Raw genomic sequence first — 10,674 nt, 5'->3', positions numbered from 1 at the left:
TATACCGGGCCAGCCCTCGCTCGCTCGGCCCGCGGCGCTGCTCATGTTTTCCACTGGGGGGGGGGGAGGACGAGAGAGCGGAGACCGGGGCGGAGGAGGAGGAGGAAGGGCGGGGGGGGAAAGTTGCTTGAATTTGCGAGGGGCGAGAGCCGGCGGCGGCAGCGCGCCGCCTCCTTCCACTGGCTGGGGGAGCTGCCAATCTGTGTTGTAATCCTGCAGGAATTTCTGCGGGGTTTAACTGGGAGCCGCGCCGCCGCCGCCGCGCACTCGGGGCGGAGGGAGGACGGCGGAGCCGGCAGCGCACAGCCTGCAGCCCGGCCGCCCCAGCGCCGCGCAGCCCGTCGGGCCCGCCGGGCAGCGGCGGAGCGGAGCGCGGAGCGGCGCGGAAGGAGCGCGGCGGGCCGGAGGGCGCCCGCGGCCCTGCCCCGCGCCCCGCCGGGCGCTGCCCAGCGCCGCCGCCCCCCCGGTTTCTCCTTTGTGCCCGGCCCCAGGCGGCCGCTGCCGCCGCGCCGGCTCTGCGGGAATAATGCGGGGCGTGTGGCTAGCGCTCACCGTCAGCTTCGTGGCCTGCGCCTCTGGGCAGCCGGTGAGTGCCGGGGCGGCGGGGCGGGACGGGACGGGACGCGGGGCGGCCGGCTGGACTCTGCCGAGCGCGGGGCGCGCAGCCCCGGCGCTGCCCCGCGGCATCGCTGCCCGCCGGGGCATCTGTTGATAGCTGAGCGCTCTGCAAACAGCAGGACTCCCCGAAAAAAAAACAAAACAACCCACCCCACGACGCCAAGCGGAGCACCCTGCCGCCCTCCGGCGAGCCTCATCCGAAGTTTGCCGCCACGACCCATCCAGAGCCCCCCCGGTGCCTCTTTCCCTGCAGCCCCGGGGAGGGGGTGGGGGAGCTGCCCGGCGGCCGTGGGGCGCCCGAGGGGCTGGCTCCGGGAGCCCTCGGGACGCTGCGTCCCGCGTGGCTCTGTACCCGGCCCGGCACAGTGTCCGAGCGGTCGCCCGCAGAAAACGCCGCCGCCCCCCGGCTCCGCGGGCGGTGAGGCGGGAGCGTCTCCTTGCGAAATCAACCCACCCCGGCCGCTTGCTTAGAAAGTGCAAAGCAAGCTGTAGCTACCCTTGGCTGCGCGGCTCAGGACACCCCCCAAAAAGAAGAAAAAAAACCTCAACCCTTCTGGCCCTTCTGGTACGCAGGGCTGCCTGCGCCTCTCCTTGCGCGGGTGCGCAGCGCTGCGCGCCTCCCGCCGGTGCGCGATGCCGGCTGCGCGGAGCCCGAGCCTGCCGCTGGCCCCGCCAGCCCTTCCCGCAGGGGCGTGCTGCGAGGTGCAGGGGATTAATGCCGCTGCTGACACTTCTTCGAGCCACAAGTGTCATTTGCTGACCGGGGACCTCCGCTTAATGCCATTAGCGCGGGTGCCGGGATTTGTACCTCTGGAAAAGCCGCTCTCCGGCGAAGCGGAGAAGGCCGGCCGGAGGGTTTTAATCTTTTCCGTTCGGTGGATCTGAGATTGTCTTGAGGGAAAGAGGCGTGCAAACGAGACGGTTGCAGTGTTTGGGTAAATATTAGGAAATAATAAATTGAAGTTTCAGTAAGAAATGAAAAAAACATGACAATTTAATCCAATTAAAATGAGCTGCTCCACTGAACTAAATAATGTCACTAGCTGGGGTTAACTTCTGAAGTTGTCTAGCTATTGTATAAATTAGCCCAGTCACAGCCTTTGTGAAACCTGGCTCATCGTTAGGGATTTCTAAGGATACAATTGCAAAACACTTTTCTTAAGGACTAATTGAAAAAAAGGGTTGTGTCAAACACCGGCTCCTGTTTCCGTTAAGTGTAACTGCACTGCAGAAACACCCTTGGCTAATGAGGTACAATATACTTTAATTTTATAGAAATGCTGTTATTACGAAGTTCTCTGATGGTGTAGTAACTATTAAACTGCCACAGTAATTAGTAAAGCATTAAGTTTTATGGTTTTTTGCCTTAGGATGAAGGCGCTGTGGCAGCGTGAGGCGGATTGTCAGGGTGTACCGGGGCAGCCCGGTTCGGGGGGCGGGGGGGAGAGTGCGGTGGGGGGAGCCTGCCTGGCCCTGGTGCAGCACCCTCGCTGCTGCCAGAAAGTTGTGGAGAGATTGGAAAAGTAAAGGGAGGGTGGGTGTTTTCCTTCCCCCTCCCCTCCTTTTTTTCTTTTTTCTTTCACTATGTGGCAGCTACATGGGCCCTTAAGGTAGGATTTTGTAGACCAGTCTCTGGGAAAAGATAGATGTCAAATCTGTCGTCTCTGCAGAAGGTTGTCCTGGTCATAAGAGGAATTTTACGTGGATGCTTAAAAAAACCTGCTGGCTTTCCAAAGCACCGTCAAGTGGTTTTAGCTGTACATTACTTCCCCTTTGTTTGATTCTGCTATTTATTATTATTATCTAGGCAAAGCTCTAAGGTAAAAATCTCATTTCTGATGAAGTAAATTATCGAGGAGTTTTTTGAGCAGGGGAGAGGAAGGCAGCAGGAGATTTTGTTTCTTAAAGCAGTGAGTTCCCAGTGTTTGCTTCATGTAACCAACAAACCTCTTTATTGGGATGGGCCAAGTAGATGTCAGAGCCATGTAAAAAATGCACTGGAAATGAGACCTGCCACTGAACCCGGGAGCGGTGTGTCCGTCCTGGATGTGCGCTTTGTGTGCCCTGATGTGGGCTGTCGTGCTGCAGATGGGTTCCGCTGCGCCCGTGCCACCTCCCCTGGGGCAGCAGCCATTTGGGGACATGGTCGGGATGCAGAGGCTGAGGGGGAGCCTGACCTGCGGATGCCAACCTGCACATGGTGGCAAGCGTTGCCCACGTCAAAGCTGGTGGATCGCAGCCAGGGCTTGCGGGGTGGTTTGCTGCCATCAGCGCGTGGTGAGATGCCAGGTTAGAGTGGGGTCCTGTAAACCCAGCAGGCCTGGAAGGATGTGGTGGGGGTTCACCCAGGCTTGGCTGAGTGGCAAAAGACGTGCTTTTTAGGTACCTTCAGGATTTCCTGGTTTGCTTTTAGGAGCGGGAAAGAGAGCAACATAAAACCGCTGGAAGGAAAAGGCAAACCCCGTAAGGGAGAGGCCTAATGTGCCTTTTAAAAGGTTTGGTCCGGTCCTGATGGTAGCGGGAGTCAACTCTTGCTGATTTTAATAGCACCAGAGAGCAGCGCCAAGTATCCAGCTGTAGTTGTCAGCTCCCATTCGGAAGAGGCTGATAAACCTTTCCGTTTCATCCTGGTTCGCAGCAGTGGGACGAATGGTTTTCCAGAGCTCGTGTGATGGTCTAATCCTCTCGGCAAGCCCGAGCGTGCGGTGGGAAACTTTGCTGGCTAGCAGGTTGTGCTGCGTCCCACAGCGTTATAGTGCTGCTCTTCCTACGTTAATCGTGGCTCTCCTCTTCCTCAGGCAGGATTCTGGAGTTTGGAGACTTTGCTTCACGTCGGCAGTGTGTATGTGGGGGTGTTGGTTTTTAGGCTTTCAGTAAAATAGAGCACTGGGGCATCAACATCAACTGGGTGGTCTTTCTGTTTCTTCTGTAAGCGTCTGAACACTGATTTGTTGGCATAAATGTAGTTATCGAAAAGATGATACAAAGATAATAATTGGTATATTTTTCAGAAATATTTAGTATTTCAGAAGCATAATGCTATAATCTTCCTGCATTTGTTTCTAATGGTTACTTTGCTTTTGGAATTTGGAAAATTAATAGTGTGTTGGGGAGGAGGAATGTTATTTTTTTTAAAAATGCAGCTAGACTTTGGAGATAGTAATTAGAGAAGAAGAGAGAAGGGCAGAAGAGATAGGTGGCATTTCAGATTTATATGCTGTGTGTGTCTCTCCTAAGCATGTTAAATCTGCGTTGCCAAGTAAGTTCCAAAGAAAGGTAGGAAATTCTTTAGTCTTGATTTATTTCCACCCTTCCCCAACTCACGTGAGGTTTTTCTTCTCACTGTAGAATTAATAAATACTCGTCCGGTGCTTTTTGTGGCTTGGCAGCACCTGGAATCAGCCAGCAGCATCTGCCATGGCTGCTTCCCTTGCTCTGGCTGAACATCTGGGTGCTCCCATCCAACAGCTGCCTGCACTGCCGTGCACTGGAAATTCGGGAGAGCTCTGGGTTTTGCCACCAGTCTCAAGTAGTATGATTCTGGTGCTGCAATGAAGCCTCCCTTATCTGGATGTACTCAGGAGCCCCTTTCTGGGAATAGGTTTCCCTCCCAGGTTAGCTTATCTTTTCAAAATTAAAGAACAGATGATTCTTGACCCAAGATCAAACACTGAAACAGTTTCTCTTTTTAATATCTTAGCCCCAAGGTTTGCATTGGAACTGACTTAATATTCAGGCCTAAAGTACAGAGATGTTTTTCCTGCATTTTTTTCTAGATCCTTATCGAGGAAGTAGATGAGAGCCTCATCTTCAGGAACAAGTCAGGACAAATATCTCGGGGTTTGAAGCTGGGTACTGGGATTATGGTTCTTGGGCAGATGATACCTCTGTGGTAGGTTTGAGGCAATTGCTGCAGCTAATGGAATAAAGATGGTGGACTTTGGAGAATGAGCTGTAAGCCTTGGGTTTGTTTGAAGTTGTGATGGATCTAAGTCTCTGTGGTACTAATCTGAAGTGTAATCTCAGGATGACAAAATCAAGGCCTAATTTCTGGACTAGCAGAGGTCAAAGCCTAATTTCTTGGCTAGCAGAGGTGCGAGTTATGAAAAAGCCCCATTTCAAACACACAGCTACGATCTAATGACTCCAGAGAGAATGGTGGAGAGCTACCTGCTGTCCTTGGTGGGGAACGCGGCGTTTTGGCCGGGAATCCTGAGCCTGGGGAAGAGCTTGTTCCTCCCTGCAGCAGCCAGTCGTTTGCAGAGCTCTCTGTTTGCCCTGCTCTTCATGACCAATTGTCTTCATAAAACATCAAGTAGAGGCATATGGATGGCATTTATTAATTACATTATCTCACCAGATTGACTTTTGCCATTGACCAGTTTAAACATTTTCCTTAGAAAAAGGAAAGAATTACAGGCTTTAGTAAGGCTCAGAGGCTGAACAAAGGGCTCTTGTCTCGTTATGGAAAAGTACTCTTTTGTCTTCTCAGTAGATTTGACTAACTATGATTTTTAACAGAAATGTTGTGTTTGAGACTGGCAAGCTTATTCGAGGCCCCATGTAAGACCCTACTTGAATGTAAGTCATAAAGATGCCCTCCGTGCTGCGGCATTTGAGAGAGCACGCACAAGTCATGAGCAAGCAATTTGGTCCACATTCAAGTTGCTTTGCTCTCTCTGTTGTAGCAAGCATGAGAGAATTACTTTAGGCTGTTCTGTGAACAGCTTGTTGTTTGGTTGTCTTTGGTTCATGCTTACAAGACGATAATAAACTGCTATCTATAATCTTTTCAGGACTAATAATTTATTCATAGGTTACACGGCACTATTCAGTGATTTGGGAACAAGATTTCTCTTGCTCACATTGAAGTATAATTTGCAATCTCTCGAGTAAAGACTGCATTGGTGTTTGACCCTGTAATAATGACAGTTCTCTGTATGTATGTTGTTTTCTTGATTAGCTCAGCCCTGAGGGATGCTTTCAAAAGCACACTAGCTATTTAGGCAGAAATACAAAATATGTGTAATCCTCAAAAGTATTGGAAAACTGATTGCAGTAGGAGAAAAATAGCATTTAACAACGATTTGCAACAAGTACTTTTGCACTGAACAAATTATTTTTGTTGATGTCTCAAGTAGGGGGTTCATTTAAAGTCAAATAATGACTAATAGGGTGGTGATGAATGTGCAGAACTTGGTCTTGTCTGTAGATAGACTATTAGTGTGTCACTTAAGCTGTGCTTAACTAAAGCCTGAGCTGGACACTCCATCTGAAATCACCATTTTTAGTTTATATATAAACAACTTCTTCAGAAATCCCCCTTCTAAGCTAAATTGTTTTGTTCCAAAGGTGAATTGATTTGGGAAAGTTCAAATAAAAACCTTTTTGTCTGTGTTTGAGTTGTGAGTGTGAAGATAAATACATACTTTGTACTCTTATTAAAAAGGTGGGGAGACAAAGGGACTTGCAGAAGGTCAAAGAGCCTGTTGGTATACGCAGGAACTGAACCAAAATGTTCAGAAACCAGCACTGTGATTAACAACCGGAATGTATTGTCTGTGTTTAAATATTATGGTGTCAGACATGTGTTGTTCCTGCTTGATTAACCATAATAAAGCGTAATTTTCTCTAGAGGTGCATTCACACTAATGGAGGTCGCTTGTCACCTTTCAGATCAGTGTGAAGTGGCCCATCCTTATTTTTTGAAGTGTATTTCAGAAGTGCAACTGTAATGGTCTTGCAGAGCTGTAGAAAATGGTGCTGCTAAAGCAGTACAGCCTGGGAGGTGAAGTACTTCTTGGGGAGCAGCTGGGTGCATGACTGGTATGGCCTCAAGAGTAAGGATGTTTTGACAGAAGAAAAAAATGTCACATGCTTGCTGCCACATGAATGAATAACCTAACTAAGTCTTCCATCTCTCCTATCTTCCCCAGGATCCTCTTACGTATGTCTGCTCATGTGCCTCCATTAGTTATACAACTAGAAGTAAGCTTTCCTCTTTCTCTGGGCTGAGCTGCATTAATTCCAGCTGTGGTGACCCTGTGGTACCTGCAGGAACAGCTGGCTGGACACAGCAGCTGGAGGGCACAGCTATGACCAACCATGCCCTGTGCGCTTGATCTCTTTTGGCTTTAAGAGCTGAGTCTTGCTTGCTTTTTGGACTGGGGTCTGCAGGGGAAGGCTAATAATGGGTGTGAATACATGGCATATCTTGCAAGCTGTGGAGCGGAGAGATGTCCAGGAGACAGATTCTTCCTTTGCGGGGTTGTTTATCCATGCCTGCTCTGGATGTGGAGATCCCAGAATCAGTGTGTCACTTAAACTGATTACCAGGTGAAAGCCTCCACAAAGCCTTTCCTTTTGAATCCCTTTCAAGTGTTGTGCAGTTCCACATTCAAATATGCAGGCGCGGAGGTGTGACATTGATGGTGGTGTTCTCATTTAAAATGGAAACCTGCAAGGGAAGCAAAGCAGAAAGGTGAAGCTAGTTCAAAGTAATGGAAATGCATCATCTTTGGGACATCTGAAAAGTGAGCTTCCACTGAATACAAATTTGTGACATTGCATAAATAAAAACAGGTATGGATTAGCCCTATAAATAAGAATAGTGTATAATTCCTGCGTCACGGATGTGCATAAAATAATGTTGCTGAGAAGCAAGATTCTGAGTTTTCTATGGAAGGAGGGTTGCAGAACATCCAGGTCCTGTCCTGGGTGAGACTGCGTCTCCTCCCAGTCAGGAGCTCAGGGGCCCTCGGCACTTGCCACTGGTGGCAGTGCAAGCGCAGTCAATGGAAGCGCGTGCGCAGCAAGAAGGAGGATCCGTCAACAGGGTGTGTGACATTTGGTTATGTTAGCAACTGGCTTGTGTAAGTGTCATTGTACGAAGGTGAAAAGTTCTCAAGAACTGCTGTCGCAGCATACAATGTTAGAAGATAAATGCTTTAGGATCATTGGTGGATTCAGCATCTGTAGCATTGTGGAACTCGCAAATCTCTTTCTTCAGGGTAGAACAAGAAAGATGACTAGTCCTGGAGGCAGATAGGAAAAGCTACTAAAGTGCCATGTGTATCTTCTAAATTCTTGTCTGTGGTGCAGTTGCTTAGAATTTTCCGGTCATGTGCTCTTTGGTTATTTCTTATCTGTGAGGCCTGATTTTTTTGAATGTAACATCTTAAAATGTCATGAAATGAAACTTCTTGGAGTACATTTGAAATTACATGTTCATAGAGACTGCCTTCCACGAGCATCCAGCACTGAGCTCTGCAGCTGTTGCAGTTCTAGCTTGGAAGGTCTTTGAACTTGGTGTGTGTATTTTATGTAGATCTTTATTCTACATAGATCTCTATTTTACATATATTTTTATTTTATATACTTTTGTGTGCGTATCTTTTACAAAAGGCAGTGTGTCTTTCAAGTGTTAGGAAAAGAAATGCCCTGCAGAACATGAGGAGGACTCCCCAGTTAAATAAACAGAACAAAATGGCTCTCAAAATTGTCTTAATAATTCTCCTGGCCTGGATTAGGATGGGAAGAGCAGCTTCTCTGACCTTACGTACTAGCAAAAAAAGCCTTAAACAGAAAGTGGTCTTTATGAATGGTTTTCCTCTTGTTTCTCCACTTGTGATTTAATACAGCAATTTTGTAGCAGTTTTCCTCCATCAGTAGGATTTGATCCTGTGTACCTCCCACAGGTGCTTTTGGTTTGATTCTCCAGCACAGCTTTCCCTCTGCCCTCAAAGCCCTGGTCAGGTGCTTTCATCATTGCAAAATGTGAATGTGTTGGAAAAATATTGTCCTAAAGAGAAAAACTGAAAATAATAGTTAGCATAGGTCTGTACCTGACCTGGCCAGGCTGGGAGGTCACACCAGAACTGTTGGGGCTCGAAGGGACTCCTGGCTCAGCTGAAATTGTCTGTCCATGTTGCAGCTGGGGCTGACTGAATTTATCTTTTCATGCTTTTTGTCCAGAACACTTTGGTGGACATGTCTGTCTGCTGCATGAAGACACGACAGAGGTCTCCAGAATTTTCCAGAGAGTTTGGCAGTGAGCAGGAGGTGGGTGAGGAAGCCCTGTGGCAAACCATGTGATAGCTTCTGCTCTCCTGGTAGGAGCTGTGGTCCTTCCTGCAGAGTGGCATAGAGCATCCGTTGGGGTGCGGACAGGAGAGATGACATGAGGACGTTGAAGAAGAGGCAACTCTGAAAACTGACTATAAAAAGATAGATTGATACCTTTTAACAGCCTTATCTCCAACATACTGAATAATGATTGGAAGCCTCATTGTGGCTTAAAGGCCTGGCTGTGCAGGGTTTGAGGGGTGAGGAAAGTACGTACCATGTGGCCACCTGTTGGGCCCCTCACTACAAGAAGGACATTGTGCTGCTTGAGCGTGTCCAGAGAAGGGCAACGAAGCTGGTGAGGGGTCTGGAGCACAAGTCTTCTGAGGAGCGACTGAGGGAACTGGGGTTGTTCAGTCTGGAGAAGAGGAGGCTGAGGGGAGACCTTACCGCTCTCTACAACTACCTGAAAGGGGGTTGTGGTGAGGTGGGTGTTGGTCTCTTCTCCTGAGTAACTAGCGATAGGACGAGAGGAAATGGCCTCAAGTTGCACCAGGGGAGGTTTAGACTGGATATTGGGAAAAATTTCTTCACTGAGAGAGTGGTCAGGCATTGGAACAGGCTGCCCAGGGGAGGTGGAGTCCCCATCACTGGAAGTGTTCCAAAGACCTGTAGACGTGGCACTTCAGGACATGGTTTAGTGGGCATGGTGGTGTTGGGTTGACGGTTGGACTTGATGATCTTGAAGGTCTTTTCCAACCTTAATGATTCTGTGATTCTGTGAAAAAGAGGCTTTCCTCCTTAAAGCGCAGGAGTGAGACAGGACGTTAAAGTTGAGTTTGACTGGCTGTGTCTCGAGCCGTGTTGCATATCAGAAATGTTCTTCTCTCTGGTGGCATTTAGCCCAAGCAGCTATGCCTGGTCAAAGAGCCGGGCTATGTTCTGTACTGGGGGATCTCTGTGCCTTTGCCGAGGCTCAGGCTCAGTAATAAAAAGCCTTTCTGCTGGGGTGGGGAGGCAGAGGTGTGCCTGTGCCACCATGCTGGCGCTCACTGGATGGAGGGAACTTCTGAGCTCCTGATAACACAGGATCATTTGGTCTAAAATGGTTTGAGACAATACTTTTAATAGTATTGCTGTGCTGAAAGTGCCATTTCTTGTCTGTTTGGTAACTGTAGGGCGTTAGAAAGGGGAAATTACCTTTCTTTATTTTGTTCCTGTTCTTCGTGTGATTCAAATCCTGAAAAGCTTATTCTACCCTTGGCTAGTTTGGGGTTTTGTGCTTTCACTAATGCTGCTTTCTTGACTATATCTTTCCCACTTACGCAAGAGCTGGTGACTTGGTACCTTGATGTAGGTCTCTTCTAGCGGACACCTGTAATTGGTCTTCTGCCTGATGGCACAAATTGTCTTATACCAAAAGCCAGGTAAACTTAGTAGTGATGAAGGTTTCCTGATACTTTTTTTGCGAACCATGAATCTTGTCTGTGGGTTAAAGAAGTCTTCTGCGCTTGTGAGTATTTAGTAATACTACTGAGGTCATATGCCTGTAATTTTATTTTTTGTTTTTCCGACCTTCTCTATATGCACTGGATGAATTAGGCAGCTTTGGGTTATGACAGAAATAATCTTAGTTTGGGAAGAAACTGCGGTGCTTCTATAATATGCAGATAGGAGTCTCTGTGATACTTCTTCACCATGTTGCTTCTTGCTGTTTCACATAACATCTGAGGATCTTATCCCCTCTGGTTTAAATGGGTAGAGTTATTTGACTTGAGGAACCTGAGGAAGACTAAGGAGAAAAAGTCTTCTGGCAGATGTTGCCAGTCTCAAAAAAAGTAGGTAAGATCCCCTGTCATGAAGATTGTGGCTGTACAGACAGTCAGAGCTGGCACAGTTCCCACGTAGTAGAGTAGCTCACATGGCATTTCTGTATTTGTGATCAGAGATGAAGGGGTCCTAAGGGAGGATTAGCAAGAGTATTTTTGGGGA

The 10,674-nt window shown here is 48.2% G+C and overlaps 1 protein-coding gene across 1 annotated transcript in view; it reads left to right on the top strand.

The window, feature by feature from the left end:
- Positions 1 to 325: 325 nt before the first annotated feature.
- Positions 326 to 10,674, top strand: part of SDC2 (syndecan 2) — a gene marked incomplete at its 3' end in the record, with an annotated part of 59,696 nt that continues 49,347 nt past the window's right edge. Inside the window, exon 1 of the mRNA XM_082014881.1 lies at positions 326 to 586. Coding sequence (XP_081871007.1) covers positions 527 to 586 — 60 coding nt within the window. The 5' untranslated portion in view covers positions 326 to 526. The remainder of the gene's footprint in view (positions 587 to 10,674) is intronic.

This window comes from Phaethon aethereus (assembly GCF_964289735.1).
Source record: "Phaethon aethereus genome assembly, chromosome: 2".
Lineage (NCBI taxonomy): Eukaryota > Metazoa > Chordata > Aves > Phaethontiformes > Phaethontidae > Phaethon > Phaethon aethereus.
The sequence above is the reverse complement of the archived record's forward strand: the minus strand, read 5'-3'. Positions and strand labels throughout refer to the sequence as shown.